At 45.6% G+C, this 19,234-nt stretch overlaps 1 protein-coding gene across 1 annotated transcript in view; it reads right to left on the bottom strand.

Annotated features, from left to right (window-relative positions):
• The window catches only part of LOC118944657 (protocadherin Fat 4-like), a 68,541-nt gene extending 50,011 nt beyond the window's left edge, over nt 1-18,530 (bottom strand). Inside the window, exon 1 of the mRNA XM_036964683.1 lies at nt 17,390-18,530. Within this exon, the coding sequence (XP_036820578.1) occupies nt 17,390-18,317 (928 nt within the window). The 5' untranslated portion in view covers nt 18,318-18,530. The remainder of the gene's footprint in view (nt 1-17,389) is intronic.
• Between the last annotated feature and the right edge of the window lie 704 nt (nt 18,531-19,234).

Below are 19,234 nucleotides of genomic sequence, written 5' to 3'. Positions count from 1 at the left end.
ATTAAAAGTTAATGTTTAAGGAGGGAGGTGAGCGGGGGAAAGGTTAAAATATCTGTTCTTTCCTGTGGGTTTCAACAGGCAGTGAGAAAAAAGTATTTTAGATGTTCAGCGAAGGCTGTGTGTGTGTGTGTGTGAGTGTGTGTTTGTGAGTGAGTGTGAGAGTGTCGGATTTGCTTATCTCTCTGGTTTGGCCAGTGGAGCTCCTACAGTATTTGGTGAATTAAATAGTTGTGCTTGTGTGTTTGCATTGAAGCTCACAATTATGTGGGCTCCACTGTTGACTTCAAACGGGGGGGAGTTGTACATTATGTGTGGAATTGTGTGGAACTGTTCTGCTGACTAGGTGGAAATGTCATTAGAAAATGTGCCTAGCCTGCTGGCTTGTCCTAAAGATGTCAAACAGGAGCAAAGGCCCTTGGCAAAGAATCTATTGAGTGATGATGTCACATCTCCTGCTCTTCCTTCCTCCATGTCTTTCTGTTGAACTCCAGCTGGGAGAGAACAACAACAGCAAAGTGTGATGTGTAGCCCAATTAGCACTCACACACAGACAAACACATACATCAGAGCTCTCACACACAGACAAACAGATACATCAGAGCTCTCACACACAGACAAACACACACATCAGAGCTCTCACACACAGACAAACACACACATCAGAGCTCTCACACACAGACAAACACACACATCAGAGCTCTCACACACAGACAAACACACACATCAGAGCTCTCACACACAGACAAACACACACATCAGAGCTCTCACGCACAGACAAACACATACATCAGAGCTCTCACACACAGACAAACACACACATCAGAGCTCTCACGCACAGACAAACACACACATCAGAGCTCTCACGCACAGACAAACACACTCATCAGAGCTCTCACACTCATACAAACACACACATCAGAGCTCTCACGCACAGACAAACACACACATCAAACACACAGATGCTAGCTACTGGCCCGGAGGTGTTTGTTTGTTTGTGTGTGTGTGTGTGTTGGGGGAGGGGTATACATGGGCACACACACAGATGTACAGTGTCCCACACACATACAATAGCATAGTTTTCTTCAGCAGTGTGTTAGTGGTGGGGTGGGGAGGGATAACGATACCGTACAGAGAGCTAGCCTTCAAGTGGGCCAACGAATACAGTCCCCTTCCTTTACCCATACTGGCACTGATGTACATGAATCTAAACACGGGGTTTATTTGAAGCAAATGTTTTTCGCCCTAACATAACCATAGAAACCAATAGTGTCTCTGTCTGACAACTTTTTGCAATGCCAACGACAGACAACCTATGACATCTTCCTACTCTACCACTCTGCTTCTTTTGATACAGCTCTCAGTAAGAGGCCAGTGCTCTGGAGTCTGACAGGGAAGGCACGGGGAGAAGGACCTCAAGGGCTGTCCTCCAGTGTGCCCGATAGCCTCGACAGGTTGGACACAGATATCAAACACATGGGGGGAGAGCCTCACTAATGTGCTTTCAGGGTGGAGAGAGAGGAGGAAGGTCTGCTCAACACACACTTCCCATGCGTTCTGCATCTTGACACACTCCCTCCATGTGTTCTTCATCCCCCCCCACGAGGTCAGCACAAAAGGTCAAAGGTCAGACAACCGACCCACCACACCCAATCAGAGGGCTTATTTTCACCTCTCTTTCCTCTCATATGCCAGTCAAAATAAAGTGTGATTGAACATTTGCAGGACTTTCTTCCCCATTGCCTTAGTCCAACCAGTCTTAGCCACTCTCTTAACAGGCTTCCAGTCCACCTAGCACACATACAGAGAGCAGTCAACCTAGCACACATACAGAGAGCAGTCAACCTAGCACACATACAGAGAGCAGTCAACCTAGCACACATACAGAGAGCAGTCAACCTAGCACACATACAGAGAGCAGTCAACCTAGCACACATAGAGAGCAGTCAACCTAGCACACATACAGAGAGCAGTCAACCTAGCACACATACAGAGAGCAGTCAACCTAGCACACATACAGAGAGCAGTCAACCTAGCACACATACAGAGAGCAGTCAACCTAGCACACATAGAGAGCAGTCAACCTAGCACACATACAGAGAGCAGTCAACCTAGCACACATACAGAGAGCAGTCAACCTAGCACACATACAGAGAGCAGTCAACCTAGCACACATAGAGAGAAGTCCACCTAGCACACATACAGAGAGCAGTCAACCTAGCACACATACAGAGAGCAGTCAACCTAGCACACATAGAGAGAGCAGTCAACCTAGCACACATACAGAGAGCAGTCAACCTAGCACACATACAGAGAGCAGTCAACCTAGCACACATACAGAGAGCAGTCAACCTAGCACACATACAGAGAGCAGTCAACCTAGCACACATACAGAGAGCAGTCAACCTAGCACACATAGAGAGCAGTCAACCTAGCACACATACAGAGAGCAGTCAACCTAGCACACATACAGAGAGCAGTCAACCTAGCACACATACAGAGAGCAGTCAACCTAGCACACATAGAGAGCAGTCAACCTAGCACACATACAGAGAGCAGTCAACCTAGCACACATACAGAGAGCAGTCAACCTAGCACACATACAGAGAGCAGTCAACCTAGCACACATACAGAGAGCAGTCAACCTAGCACACATACAGAGAGCAGTCAACCTAGCACACATAGAGAGCAGTCAACCTAGCACACATACAGAGAGCAGTCAACCTAGCACACATACAGAGAGCAGTCAACCTAGCACACATACAGAGAGCAGTCAACCTAGCACACATAGAGAGCAGTCAACCTAGCACACATACAGAGAGCAGTCAACCTAGCACACATACAGAGAGCAGTCAACCTAGCACACATACAGAGAGCAGTCAACCTAGCACACATACAGAGAGCAGTCAACCTTCCAAAAGACTCTTCATTCAACACACCGTCCTCACCAAGTGGATTAGGGAATCCAAAAAGCCGGTAAAAGTATGCCGAGTTTCTCTCGTGTGCGCAGAGGGAATGAAGAAGAAGAGGAGACGAAGAAGGGGAAGGGGAAAAGGAATGCGAGTTAAGAGCGAGTATAGAATCTCTGATCCTGGTAATGAAGCCTGTCTCATTTCGCCGCTGAATTATTGATGATGGGGAACTTTGTCTAATGCAAAAGGGCCATCAACTGGTGACAATGTTGCTTTTCAATTATTAGAGGCGCACTGCGCGAGATGAAAGAGCTTTGATTGGAGCCGTAAATTCCCGAAGCGCTTCCCTCATCCATCCCCTCACCTCCCTTCCTCCCTCATCCCCCTCTTCCCCCTCCATCCCACAGCGGTGGAAGAGGAAAGAAAGAAGCAGGCCGTTCTGTCACTCTTCCTTTGTGCCGATAGAGGGGGGATTTGGTGCGATCCTGCCGCAGAGAACTCAGGGACCACGAATAGACATTTGACCACGATTCAACAGTAACTCCTGTTTCAGCAGCCTTTAAAGACCCTTGAAATCAAAGTAAATGTCTGCTCATTATTTCCTGCTCCTAACCCTGATGTCAATCAAAGGTACAGATGAAAGAACATTTTGAGAGACATCTTCAGGTACTTTAACAGCCCTAACTCATGGACAGTATGTCGTCACCAGAGGAACCTTTAACTAACCTCTCACCTTTCCCACAGATAAAGAGAGAAGCCTGATAGGTCAGGCTAAGGGCCGTGTAATCAGGGTCAAAGGTCATAATAGAGAGGCTTCTTGTGAAACCAAGGACCAAGTTCTAACTGACGGTTCTAAACTGCATGAAAAGAAAGAGGGATTAAGGAAGAAGGGGGAAAGAAGTGGGAACATGGTGTGTGTGTGTGTGTGTGTGTGTGTGTGTGTGTGTGTGTGTGTGTGTGTGTGTGTGTGTGTGTGTGTGTGTGTGTGTGTGTGTGTGTGTAAAAACTTCAGAGGTAAAGTTAACTCATTAAGGGGGTCTGTGTTCTCAGTGTTCATAAATCAGCCAGTAGCCAGTCTGAACCTCTGGGAGGTAAACCGACCCCCGTAGGACCTTACAACCCATAAAACACACACACAACAACTGCCCTTTCAAGTGCTGAGTTCACGTTCAGAGCCACACCCAGACACAACTGCTGCTACCAGTGATGGGTGGTCATACATATGTGCACACACTCAGGACCCAGATACTGGGCATCACCCAAGAAAGTATGAGTAACTCCCTACTTCAGACCACATCATATTTTAGGCCCGCGTTGCGTTTTGTTGTTTAATATTATTAATAGTTCATCACATCGGGACTGGTTAATAATTCAGAGCAATTTCCATCAGAATGCTGGACCGTGAGATGATGTAATCCCAGTACGAAATTCAGAAATTAGGCCCAGAAATAACAGTGATGAGATGTCCTCATGTAGGCCTGCGGTATATCAAAGGCCTTTCTTTTCATGTTGCTGTGTGAGTGGCGGGGCTGAGGGTGTGTGGATGTACTGCATGCCCCCATGGGGTGATACGCCTTTGCTTTAGATGGGCCTTTGTGGATTGTTTTACTAGATTTTTTTTACTGAGCTTCTAGTCTTCAGAAAGCTGCTCAATATACTGTATACTGAACAAAAATATAAACGCAACATGCAACCATTTCAAATATTTTACGGAGTTAGAGTTAATGTAAGTGTCACGATCGTCGTAAGAAGACCAAAATGCAGCGTGGTATGTGTTCATGATGTTTTAATTAAAGAAAGCACTGAACACTGAACACAAAACAATAAACAAAAGTGAAGCTATAAGAACTGTGCTGACACAAGCAACTAACAAAGACAGTCACCTACCTCGACAAAACAGGCTACCTAAATATGGTTCCCAATCAGAGACAACGACTAACACCTGCCTCTGAGTGAGAACCATATCAGGCCAAACACAGAAACAGACAAACTAGACATCCAACATAGAATGCCCACTCAGATCACACCCTGACCAAACAAAACATAGAAACATACAAAGCAAACTATGATCAGGGTGTGACAGTAAGGAAATCAGTCATTTGAAATAAATTCATTACGCCCTAATCTATGGATTTCACATGACTGGGCAGGGGTGCAGTCAATGGGTGGGCCTGGAGAGCATATGCCCACCAACTTGACAGCCAGGCCCAGCCACTGGGGAGCCAGGCCCAGCCACTGGGGAGCCAGGCCCACCCACTGGGGAGCCAGGCCCAGCCACTGGGGAGCCAGGCCCACCCACTGGGGAGCCAGGCCCAGCCACTGGGGAGCCAGGCCCACCCACTGGGGAGCCAGGCCCAGCCACTGGGGAGCCAGGCCCACCCACTGGGGAGCCAGGCCCACCCACTGGGGAGCCAGGCCCAGCCACTGGGGAGCCAGGCCCACCCACTGGGGAGCCAGGCCCACCCACTGGGGAGCCAGGCCCACCCATTGGGGAGCCAGGCCCACCCACTGGGGAGCCAGGCCCAGCCACTGGGGAGCCAGGCCCACCCACTGGGGAGCCAGGCCCAGCCACTGGGGAGCCAGGCCCAGCCACTGGGGAGCCAGGCCCAGCCACTGGGGAGCCAGGCCCACCCACTGGGGAGCCAGGCCCAGCCACTGGGGAGCCAGGCCCAACCACTGGGGAGCCAGGCCCACCCACTGGGGAGCCAGGCCCAGCCACTGGGGAGCCAGGCCCAGCCACTGGGGAGCCAGGCCAAGCCACTGGGGAGCCAGGCCCAGCCACTGGGGAGCCAGGCCCACCCACTGGGGAGCCAGGCCCAGCCACTGGGGAGCCAGGCCCAGCCACTGGGGAGCCAGGCCCACCCACTGGGGAGCCAGGCCCAGCCACTGGGGAGCCAGGCCCACCCACTGGGGAGCCAGGCCCACCCACTGGGGAGCCAGGTCCAGCCACTGGGGAGCCAGGCCCAGCCACTGGGGAGCCAGGCCAAGCCACTGGGGAGCCAGGCCCAGCCACTGGGGAGCCAGGCCCAGCCACTGGGGAGCCAGGCCCACTCACTGGGGAGCCAGGCCCACCCACTGGGGAGCCAGGCCCAGCCACTGGGGAGCCAGGCCCAGCCACTGGGGAGCCAGGCCCACCCACTGGGGAGCCAGGCCCAGCCACTGGGGAGCCAGGCCCAGCCACTGGGGAGCCAGGCCCAGCCACTGGGGAGCCAGGCCCAGCCAATCAGAATGAGTTTTTCCCCACAAAAGGGCTTTTTACGGACAGAAATATTCCTCTTATTCCAGCTCATGAAACATGGGACAAACACTTTACATGTTGCATTTATATTTTTGTTCAGTGTAATTGTGTTAGTTGAATCTATTTATTTAAACATGCTTTTAAGTGAAGCTGGTATCAAATGTGTTGAATTCTTCGAAGTAACAGGAAGCCTATAGCCCACCAGACAAATAGCAAAGCAGGACTGTAAAGAAAAGCTTTACCGACTGTTCTCTATCGGACAGAGGGAGAAACCTGAGTCACGCTCACTTCTAGTTTCAGCTCCCCATTAAATTCCTGTTGCCTTTTCTCTCCCCTGGAACATGCTAGACCCTCCCCCAAGGACCTGGATGAAACAAACCGGCTAGCAAAACCTCCATTAATAAGAAAAAATATATATTAAATGAGTTTGGAAAATAACATGGCTCTCCTTCCCCCCAAAAGCCTGATTGGATGGGCTTCTGATGTATATTCCAGAGTTTGGTTAATTAGTGTGTTTGTGTGTGATAGTTCGGAATCTGATTTAAGATGATTTGCCAAGCAGCATTGTAATTTTGCTCTGTGTCTCAAATTCTGATATTGCCATGGAAGCACAGTTTTGCCTCCGTCTCTGGTTAGACGGCACAATGGGTGTTTCATTTTGATTGCATTCATCCCTCACATGCATGCACACACACACACACACACACACACACACACACACACACACACACACACACACACACACTCACAAGCTAGGGAACTGATGGCACTAATGTATTCTCATGTCTTTGCTCTGGCGAGGTGTGAATTATTTTGTCCCTTGAGTAACACATCACACACTCACACACATACACACATACCCTCACACACACGCCTGGATACATACACTTTAAGAGCTTGTTAAAGAGCTTGTTTCTCCAACTACCAGGGGGTGGGCCTGGGTAAACTAGGGAATTACTCTTTTACACGGGTAGTTTACTCCCATTTGCCTCCAATCTCAAATAAAGCCCCCAATTGAACGTGAAGTCTCCCACCGCCTGCGTTTGTTTGTTGATTTTCTGCCGTGCACAACCTCAGAGCTCGGCGCTCTGTTTGATTAATTGATTTCTGCAGTCTTTAAATCTTTAAACGAGCCTCTTTTTTCAGGCAGTTTATTTCTCCCCCTTTGAAGTTGGCATTTCAAAAAGGAGCTCTTCACAGCCCTATGCAAATGATGGTCTATGACAGCGGCCCCCGTACCAAATCGATAACAACATGGTAGGATATTCTCTGGCCTCCATGCTTACATAATATTGATTTCCCATCAAAGGTTTCGACTGCCCAGGGACTTTCCGAAACATGTTGATGGGTTTTTGTGTCCCTCTCGTCTACCCCTCGTTTCACATAACTCTCTCCAACAGGGCAAATGTCTGTTTGTGTCTCACAAGATTCAAAACTAAAAACCTAATTAGAAGCCCTATTTCACATTGTGGCCAATGTGGGTTAACTAATAGCAATGACATCATCAAAGAAACACAGTTAGATACATCCACACAGCTTCACAAATTCCCTGGGGTGTTTTAGGTGGTGGGAACAGTCTCACAGCAGGAGAGCAGCACTACCATAACAGCAGGTAAGACGTCTGTGTGCAAGTCATTAATTACCTACAAGATGGGGAATTCGAGCATAATGACAGCATGGGTGTATGTGTAGTCTAGTGTGTGTGTGTGTGTGTGTGTGTGTGTGTGTGTGTGTGTGTGTGTGTGTGTGTGTGTGTGTGTGTGTGTGTGTGTGTGTGTGTGCGTGCGTGCGTGCGTGTGTGTGTGCCTCTGCCACGGTGCAGGTGCAGGTGTGCCTCAAGTGGTGCTCTGTGGGCTGTATGGGAGGCCCAGATGTTCCTCAACAACAGCCTGGTTATGTGGTCCATGCCTGGAGTCTAGTCCCATAATGAGCATCCGCTACCACAACACTGCACATCGTTAACCTGAGTGAAGCTGCTACAGCACTCCAAGTACAAGTTCCCTTCAGGCGCAGATATAGGATCAGCTCATCCCCCGCACATCATAACCTTAACCACTGGCTTTAGATCAGTGTCTAAGGGCATCTTAATCCTATTGTAGTGAGATCAGGCCTTAGCAAGCTAAAGTTAGAGATGGGGAGGAACAGGAGGGATTAGATCTCTGCCACCCTCAGGCTCTAGAGGAACTCCTGAGCACAGCTCTGTCCATTTTAGATCAGCTAATGAAGGCCCGTCTGGGGGCACAGGGAGGGTTTCTCTGTAACTGCCCTAAAATGGCACAATCTCCTATGTAAAGTGGGGTTCTACCTTATAATGGAGGTCTAGTAATATGTGTGAGAGAAAATAAGGAGATAGGAGGGGTGTAAAAAGAGAAACAGAGAAACAGACACTACTCCAAACAGAGACATAGCACATGCTATCTCTATCGTTACATGGGACCAACACACTATCACGGCTAATTGTGAAATAGACACAAATTACTTATTCGAAATTCATGACAGGTAAAACACATTTTGTGTGTATTACACAATTTTCTTTCTTCATAACCCATTCGTGTACATAACACAAATTCCAATTTGTTGTGGCTAACGTTAGCTAGGCTAGCTAGGTGGCTAACTATAAAGTTAGGGGTTAAGGTTAGGGTTAGGTAACATGCTAGCTTAGTAGTTAAAGGGTTAAGGTTAGTGGAAGTGTTGGCTAACAATCAAAGTAGTTGCAAAGTAGTTTAAAAGCAGTAAGTAGTTGCAAGGTTGCTAATTAGCTAAAATGCTAAAGTTGTCAGTGATGAGATTCGAACACACAACCTTTGGGTTGATAGATGTAGTAACGAAAGTTCAATCAGCAAGGCTGTTCTGAATGGGGGTCACTTTTTATCATCCTCTAAGTATAATATATTAATATTGCTTCACGGCATAGTGGGTATTCATATGGTAGCGTTTATAATGTTACCATGTCTCTCCTCCTCCTTTACTATTAGCAAGCGCGAGGAATTGACCTATTAACATCAGCCTATGATCACGGCACACTAAGGTGATGTCACCCTGCTTGCTGTTTAACCTATGGGCTCAATTGTACAATAATCACTTTTGCTTCTTTCAACCAATGGGTATAAATCCAGGGGAGTATTTATATGTCAACTCACCTCTCGTGTCTCTCACTTGCTGTTAGACTGTTAACTGTTAACAGTCTTCCAAACAACCTTCTACCTCCTCACCACCACATGAAGGCCCGTCATCGCAACCCCATTCTCCCAGAGGGGGGTTTGGATGTCAGCTGCCCAGCAAAGGGTTACCTGTTATCCACATCTGACTCCGAGGAGCATTTCTCATCCTATACTCAATTGAACTGGGATTTAAATGCACTGTATACAAAATCGCATACTGCGCATGAAAACATAACCTTTTTTGTGTTTCTGTCACAAGATTCCAATATGCAATGTGTCTATTTTAAAACAATCAGTGATAATGGGTTGATGAGACGTTCTAGCTCCTGAGCCTATGAGTGAGTCTATAATACATGAATGCATGTCACAATCCATTCCTTCTCAATGACCACACACACAAACACCTTCCCAGATGCTGGCTGCATGACTGACGTCAAAACTGCACACTGTTCTCCTCTGGGGGCTCTGAACACTAGAAAAGCAGGGACATACAGTCCATTGATCTGTTGATGGAACAACACAGCTGGGCTGGGCTGAAGGGCTGCACACACACACACACATCTAAAAACTCACATCATTAGCTGTGAGAGAAAGTGAATGCCTAAATCCCTGATCACAGTGTGTATGTTGTCTTTTTTTAAAGGAGAGCATTTCAAGTGCAAGCTGCCTCTGCTGTTGATGGAGAGGGATTTCAGAAGTGTTTATTTATGTGTCTCCAGGAATTAATATAAATCCCAGTTTGAGCGTGTCCAATTTCACAATTAAGATAAAGAGTGTCAGGGGAGATTTGATTTATGTGCATACAGCGCCTTCAGAAAGTACACACCACATGACTTTTTCCACATTTTGTTGTGTTACAGCCTGAATATAAAATAGATTAAATGTAGATTTTGTTTGTCACTTGCCTACACACAATACCCCATAATGTCAAATAGGAATGATGTTTTTCCACATTTTTCCAATTGAATTACAAATGAGAAGCTGAAATGTCTTTAGTCAATAAGTACTCAATCCCTTTGTCATGGCAAGCCTAAATAAGTTAAGGAGTGGAAGATTTTCTTAACAAGTCACATAGTAAAATACACTAACGTTCAAAGGTTTGGGGTCACTTAGAAATGTCCTTGTTGTTGAAAGAAAAGCACAAATTACTGATCAAATTGAAATTGATCAGAAATACAGTGTTAATTGTTAATGTTGGAAATGACTATTGTAGCTGGAAACGATAGATTTTTAATGGAATATCTACATAGGCGTACAGAGGCCCATTATCAGCAACCATCACTCCTGTGTTCCAATGGCATGTTGTGTTAGCTAATTCAAGTTTATCATTTTAAAAGGTTAATTGATCATTAGAAAACCCCTTTGCAATTATGTTAGCAAAGCTGAAAACTGTTGTGCTGATTAAAGAAGTAATAAGACTGTCCTTCTTTAGAAGAAACTTCTTTGTTTCTGTCCATTTTGAGCCTGTAATCAAACTCACAAATGATGATGCTCCAGATACTCATCTAGTCTAAAGAAGGCCAGTTTTATTGCTTCTTTAATCAAGCAAAATTCTAGAGGAAAACCTGGTTCAGTCTGCTTTCCACCAGACACTGGGAGATGAATTCACCTTTCATCACGACAATAACGTAAAACACAAGGCCAAATCTACACTGGAGCTGCTTACCAAGAAGACAGTGAATGTTCCTGAGTGGCCGAGAGACAGTTTAAATTTAAATGTACTCATTTATGGCAAGAAGTCAAAATGGTTGTCTAGCAATGATCAAAACCAATTTGACAGAGCTTGAAGAATTTAGAAAAGAATAATGGGCAAATGTAATCCAGGTGTGGAAAGCTCTTAGAGACTTACCCAGAAAGACTCACAGCTGTAATCACTGCCAAAGGTGCTTCAACAAAGAATTGACTCAGTGGTGTGAATACTTATGTAAATTAGATATTGCTGTATTTAATTTTCATAAAATGTGCTAACATTTCTAAAAACATGTTGTGTGTAGGTGGGTGAGAAAAAGTATCTATTTAATCAATTTTGAATTCAGTCTGTAAAACAAAATGTGGAATAAGACAAGGGATATGAATACTTACTGAAGGCACTGTATGTGTGTGCCTGTGTATGTGAGAGTGTGTGTATATATGGGAGGGAGTCCTCCGGTGAACAGTTAGTGGTGCGGGTGGGTCAGGATGTTCGGGGGCCAGTGGAGGTTCGAGTGACCTTGTCCTAGTTCGTCATAATAAATGGTCTCCCTAGGGCTAGTGTGGAGCGGCTGTCAATAACCTATTATAACACAATGGAGAGGGCTGGGCCTCAATCTGGCATGAAGTTCCATTATGAGACAGAGAGAGAGAGGGAGGGGGGGCAATCAGATGAAAATGAGAGGCGAGAGAGAGAAAGCGAGAGAGAGAGAGAGAGAGAGAGAGAGAGAGAGAGAGAGAGAAAGACCATCACTATATCCCGAGGCTAAGTCCAAGTCCCTGTCTTTGTGTGTGTGCATTCCCTTACAGCTGTAACGCTGATTCAGGCAGACCCAAACAGTTCTTCAGGGCCTCATTTGGTCCAAAAAAAGACCATTCTGGAGAGGTTTAGCTTCCTCACAATGATTTATCCTCCAGCGAGCTGCAGAAGGCCACACACCGAGGTACAGGCACACACATTGACAAAGATAAACACACAGGACTATCAACAAAAATGCATATATAGGCATATAGATTAGATAGAAGTATAAACCAATGCATAAACGCCCATATGTGTACCACACCGACACACACATTCCCCTTTCTCCTCCTATACCACTGAGCTGACATGGCATGTGTACGTATCTTTAATGATGTATACAGGTCCACAGGCATGTCTCGAAGCCATACAGTAAACAGCAGATGGGAGAAGGGTTTAATTGTCAGAAGTGGAGTCAGAAGGAGGAGACACTGGTAGTACAGCAGGTCTAGAAGTACATTGTCTGATTGCTTTAGCCCAGGGTGAGGCCAGAAATAAAGAAATAGATAAATAAAGAGAAATTAGGGGAAGGAAGAACGAAAGCCTATCAAGCCGCGCCTGTCATCCAAATGTGTCACCCAAGGGCTCCCAAGCAGAGAAAATGTATGAAAGCATATTTTTTGCACCGTTATAATTTGATGACGGGACAGGGAGTGGGTGCACACACACACACACACACACACCTAAATAAAGGACAGGAGAAGGGGAAAAGATAAACTCACACCAACTTACTCTCAAACAGCAATCCCCAGGTACTACATACTGTATATACCTGATATACATGAGTACACAAACACAGTTCGCACTCACATATGTTTATATCAAATCCTTATGTCCGGGGATATTATTCAATGTGGTACTGAGACAGACACAAAGTGTGATTTCTGGCATCCGGCTCCTCCACAGTCACTTCTAATCTAACTGGAAGAACAGAGAGCCACTCCAGAAAAGTCCAGTCAGCAGCAAGCCCAGTCAGTCTGGTGTCTGTAAGCTCTACAGTGTGTGGGCCCCAATTTATCAAGCCCCTTTTCCGCCAGCTGACGAAGGTACTTTCTCGTCTCTCTCATTTCTCTCCCTCTGCCTCCCTTTCTCTCCTTTTCTTTTTCACTCGTTCCATCACCCCAGGGCCAGCTCTCCCTGCTGTGTTTGGGGAAAGATAAAGTTGTTTCTCGCAGAGGTTTTCCAAACTTTCATGGGTGCTATCCCTGGATCCCTCTAGGGCAGGAGAATGGAAGGAACGGAGCTCTCCCACACACTCGACACACACAATCCATTATTTGCATTTACTAAGCCAATACACACATCCTGGAGGGAGAGACTTGGGAAAAAGTGCCCCTCAGCATTGTACTGTAGACACACACATGCACACACTTTGAGTCGGCTCTACTTGCAGTGTTTCACCTACATGTGCTGAGGGCAGAGTGCCAAGCCCCCCCTAAAGCAATTAACCAGGGCTGCAGAAATCAAAATGTTTGAAAGGAAACCACATGGAAAACAAATATGACCAATGGACCACTAATTCTTCTTGGGATAAGGGGCGCAAAGCCAGAAGGAGAGCCTGCCTGGCCTTGATATTGGAAGGGGGCACACTGCCCTGTGCAAAATCATTTTTAAGTGGCCCTGGAAACGCATAAGTCCCCTTTATACACATAATGTCCCCCCAGCCATGTATACACATAATGTCCCCCCAGCCGTGTATACACATAATGCCCTCCCCAGCCATGTATACACATAATGTCCCCCCAGCCGTGTATACACATAATGCCCCCCCAGCCGTGTATACACTTAATGCTCCCCCAGCCGTGTATACACTTAATGCCCCCAGCCGTGTATACACTTAATGCCCCCAGCAGTGTATACACATAATGCCCCCCCAGCCGTGTATACACATAATACCCCCCCCAGCCGTGTATACACATAATGCCCCCCCAGCCGTGTATACACATAATGTCCCCCAGCCGTGTATACACTTAATGCCCCCAGCCGTGTATACACATAATGCCCTCCCCAGCCGTGTCTACACATAATGTCCCCCCAGCCGTGTATACACTTAATGCCCCCAGCCGTGTATACACATAATGCCCTCCCCAGCCGTGTATACACATAATGCCCTCCCCAGCCGTGTATACACATAATGCCCTCCCCAGCCGTGTATACACATAATGCCCCCCCAGCCATGTATACACATAATGCCCCCCCAGCCGTGTATACACTTAATGCCCCCAGCTGTGTATACACATAATGCCCCCAGCCGTGTATACACATAATGCCCCCAGCCGTGTATACACATAATGCCCCCAGCCGTGTATACACATAATGCCCCCAGCCGTGTATACACTTAATGCTATAATGGTTCAAGACAAACCACCACCCTCTGTGTGTGTGACCGGCTTGTTAATTAAATGGTATTTGACACCAAAGTTGAGTCCCCAACACTGGTGTCCTCTGAACCTTGTCTTCCCGCTCGCAGCACAGGTTTAAGCAAGGCCAGTGTGGCCTACAAATAATCATGGACACATGGGAAGACACAAATATAGGAACACACATGTATGCGTGTATGTACAGCACATAACAGATCAGTAATATTGAGCTTTCTTCAAGTGAAATACAACTTCAATTCACATCCAGAAATAAAACAGTACTTGAATCTGTTCTACAGCTGGCATTGTAAGGCCTAAGAAGTACCAGACATGGAAGACAAAGGCGAAAAGTGAGGAGAAAGAGAAACACTGTGTGTGTGTGTGTGTGTGTGTGTGTGTGTGTGTGTGTGTGTGTGTGTGTGTGTGTGTGTGTGTGTGTGTGTGTGTGTGCGTGCGCGTGTGCGTGCGTGCGTGCGTGCGTGTGTGTGTGTGTGTGTGTGTGTGTGTGCGTGTGTGTGTGTGTGTGTGTGTGTGTGTCTGTGTGTGTGTGTGTGTGTGTGTGGAAAGACAAACAAAGGGGTGGAAAGTAATCTAGACCCATCCACACACTTGGGGCAGATTGTGTTATCTGAAAGCATCTACTCTTTAGAACGGAATAAATAACCATTCCTCTTCTAACACACTCAAACGTAATGTGGCACAGTGGCACTCGGCTTGACAATAGTTTCAACAGTAATTATGTCCCCAAAGACCTTTGCATTGGCGCTCTCCCTAGCATGGCCGCAAGAGAGGAAAACAATACTTCTGATTACATGTGGTTTACTCCAAGACATCCCCCATGCCAGTGAATGTATCTAAGCTGCATGTGTTTAACTTATTAGGCAGTGAATGTAATACTTTAATTGGCTATATGGGGAGATAATATGCATTATTAAACAAATCTCACAAACAAACACTTGAACACCATTAAGAATATATAGGCCTAGGCTATAATTGGGATGTGCAGTGAACACACATGCAGACATCCTTACAACACATGCAGACATCCTTACAACACATGCAGACATCCTTACAACACATGCAGACATCCTTACAACACATGCAGACATCCTTACAACACATGCAGACATCATTACAGAGTTCTAGTTTGACATAAAGACTACACAGGCACACTGCGCCTGTCTAGTAGACTCTTGTGGGGAGCTCTCTCAAGCATTTTGGTAGGGTTTGCTGATAGTTAAAAGTGTCCCTGCTCCATTTTGACAATTCCACACAGTACATTTTGGTCGTTATTCTATTTGAACTCGCTACAGTATCAAAATAAAAGTATTTCCCCCCTCATCTCTGCAGCTTGTACAAGAACATTCCTCCTAGCAGCACAACATCTATATTATAATCTATCTACTCATATTCAAACTGAGGACTTCAACAAGATGTAAGATGACATTATCTTCATGGGAGAAGCTTCCGTTAGCATCCGGGCGGGAAAGGTTTTATTAATTAATTTCTCATTTTTATGCAGCGCCGACAATATAAATCATGTAGACAATCTGTTGGTTGACCTAATTTGCCGGGTGAGGCTTGTGTTAATAATTAAGCGCCAATTGAACATGACTTGAAGTTTCCTGGTTTAATCATATGTTGTAGCACAACATTACAACAATGCAATAAATACTGAGTAATGAGTTTAGTGCGGAAAATCTGAATTCTAGTCAACTTTACGCATGAGAGCCACACTGAATAAACCAGACTCCAAAGTCCCTTATGCAAACAAACTCTTCTCCTGTGAAGTCAGATGTATAGGTTTGTAAAACCACATGTGCCAGACTAGGAAAGTCAGGGTGAATAAATAATCATAATTACTCTAAATAAACAGTGGATGAGGCAGAGTTCTCCTTTGGAAGACTTGATTACCTCTAGATCCACTTGACATGTCAGGGGATACTTTTTCTGTGGTGATTAAGGCACTTGGCCAAACATGTACTTAGGGAGCAATCAAATCCTCACCTGGACAACTTTTCATTATTATGAGGTTAATGAGGGTTGGACTGTCTGAATTCAATCCTAGTCTAAATCCGAGCAATAAAATGTTTTTCAGTTGTGACTATCATCTAAAACACCAGGCTAATCGTTAGGCCTGTTATACAGGCTACGGTAATGTCTTCAACTTTATCACCATCTCCAGCATCATAATTCTTAAACCTATAACTAGCATAATGGTACAGTGTAGGTTTAGGATACAGAAAAGCAACCAAAAATGCATTTCTTTGTCCATAAAATCTATTTGGCAAAAACTCTACAGATGTTCATGTCCTTAATAGCGCCAGTTGGGGTTTGGGCCCTGGAGACATTGGGCAGAAGTGTCTCTTGTATGCGTAGCCACACACACATTTCCATCATCCAAGCGCTATAATCCTGTTTACCCAATTAGCGACCTGCCGGGAACAAATAACACCTTCACCTAGCGTGTCAATGATGTGTAATCAACATAGAGCGGACACATGCATCCCAGCGTGCGATAAATAGCCAAATAGGTTCTTGAGAATATCATTACGCGCAGCCTGACTGACAACTGGCCATGCAGTAGAATTAAGACTAATTGAATAAAAGTCCATATTGTACTTCAAAATGTAGGCTATATATTATGCAAAACATCAAAAACATCGGCCATAAGGAATTCTGAATGAATAAGAAAGATACAGCCAGGTTCCGTTGCCAACTGATCTTCTAATGCGCAAGGTGCTGCAGCTCAGCTCGCTCCTCCAACGGATGAAATAGAAATATACCCAAACTAAACATCACCTCATTCACACCTGATATCAGGTTATTGTCCAATTTTAAAATTATTATGCGGAAGTGCGCGATATATTTTTAATTAATTGTTTTACATTGCAGCCTAAAACATAGTTAAACATGTTTTTTTCCCCATGTAGCAACTAACCTTTATCTAAAAGCCCCGAGCAAATACAATAGGATACGCTGAGTCTCTCACTCACAATGATGCTTAGACCTATAAAATACTGTTTCACATCATTGTCGGATATAGTAATGGTGCGAGGCGACAGAGACTTTCCCAAATGAGCCCCATTCAACACTATACCAGCGGCATAGGCATAGCCTACATTTTCCAAACAGACAGGTGCCTCAGACAACTGGCAACTTTTAATGGCAAAGACACTGAAAACACACGACACTGCACCTTTACGCACAGAGACATTACACTCCATTCTTACCTCTGAGGTTTTGGATTTTGACCATGACCTCCGCGGGGGACTTCAGTCTGTGCGCGAGATACAAACGACCCGAGTCCCTCTCGATCTGAACCGGGGAGTCCGCCTCTGATATTACCTCGAACCACTTCTTTTCAAACTTCTGGTCAGGCACCGTGAATATCATGTCACCGACTTTGACATCCTCTGAGACGGTCACTGTGTAGAACAGCTCCTCAGAGACCGCTCGGGGCCTCCTAATCTTCGAGACAGCAGGTCTCTGCACATCAAGGTGAAGTGTCACCGGCTTACTTATCAATGCGACATCTCCATTATCTTGAGCGTAAATACTGACTGTTAGGTTCACGATACCAATGAGAGAACTGACCAGCATTACCTGTCCGGTTTGGGGAACTACGTAGACATGTTGGCAATTTGGAGATGCGTAATAAGTGACCCGGCCATTCTTTCCAACGTCGGAATCCTTTGCAAAAAAACGGACCAATTCGGAACCGATAGGGGTCAATTCATCAACTTTTACCCTTTCGTTTTCCTTGATGAACCGGGGTATGTTGTCGTTTGAATCAAGCACCTCTATTTTAATCACCACGGCACTATTCAAACAGCCAGAAAGCACAACCATCAAATCGTACACTGCTATAAACTCTCTGTCCAAAGTTTCTGTGGATTTCAAAATAAGATGCTGTTCTCCGTGAAGGTAAACCAAACGAAAATCTGATGCGTCCTTCCCTTCCAAAGCAATGTCCAGTTCCGAAACATGACAGTTGTTTCCAACCGGTAAAGCGACCCCATCCACCATTGTTCCAGCGTGCGAGTTCTCCACAATTTGTCCATAATACACAGGCAGCTTTGAATTCCCCGTTGAAAATGAAACCAATGCGACAAGCAAAAATGTCTTCAGGGCTACCGTTCCGTTTGTAGCTCCCGTCATGTTTCCATCAAATCAGTGTTGTCACTCTAGTCCAACATAAAAGTTTCTTGAGGCATAAATAATCGAACAAATATTGTTATTAATGCTAGGTGAGTAGATATATGGTGTAAATGTCCCCAAAAGTGCAACGTTTCAGCACTGAAAAAATAGCAGTCCCTCAAAGAACAGCGCCAAAATGACAAATTCGCTTCCAGCTTATTCAGTGAAGCATCACTTGAGCGCATAGAGGATGAATTCTGCATTGACAGGCATAGGCTACACGCCGCAGATGCTCCATGTGGTACTATGATCACCGCCCTTCCAGGCACAGCCAATCGGAGACAGGAATGGGACGGAAAGACAGCTATCGGCCAGCCCACACGCAGTTTGATTTAGCTGCGCAGGACACGAACGTTGGAGAGCTTTTAGTATTCAGGCCCACAATGTAAAATGCTGTGTGCAAGCAATGGGTGAGTTTTGTTTGCTGGAGAGACTTGTCCCCAGAATACACATTCGTTTTCTTGGGTTTGGGCCAAATGTTATCAGTGTTCTGTTGGGCTGCACTACAGGCAACATGATAGGCCTCAAATGTTGACTGGATTACCTCCCTTGATAGAAAGGCTTTATACTAAACAAATGTTTTTATTTTTTATTTGTTATGGTTCCTGGTAGGAGTACATTGTTCTGTTTCAACGTGTGACTTCAGGAACCAATTTGTCTTCTCACCATTACAAGAATAGTCTAATAAAACAAAACAAATATATTAAAGCTGCAAAATGTAACTTTTGGGGGCACGACCAAATTCACATAGAAATGTGAGTTATAGATGTGTCACTCATTGAAAGCAAGTCTAAGAAGTGGTAGATCTGTTTCTATGCTTTCAGTTCTTATGTTTTTGCATCTTTTACTTTGGGTTTTGTACACCAGCTTCAAACAGC

Source organism: Oncorhynchus mykiss, chromosome 3 (assembly GCF_013265735.2).
Source record: "Oncorhynchus mykiss isolate Arlee chromosome 3, USDA_OmykA_1.1, whole genome shotgun sequence".
Taxonomy (NCBI): Eukaryota; Metazoa; Chordata; class Actinopteri; order Salmoniformes; family Salmonidae; genus Oncorhynchus; species Oncorhynchus mykiss.
This window is presented reverse-complemented; position numbering and strand designations above follow the sequence as displayed.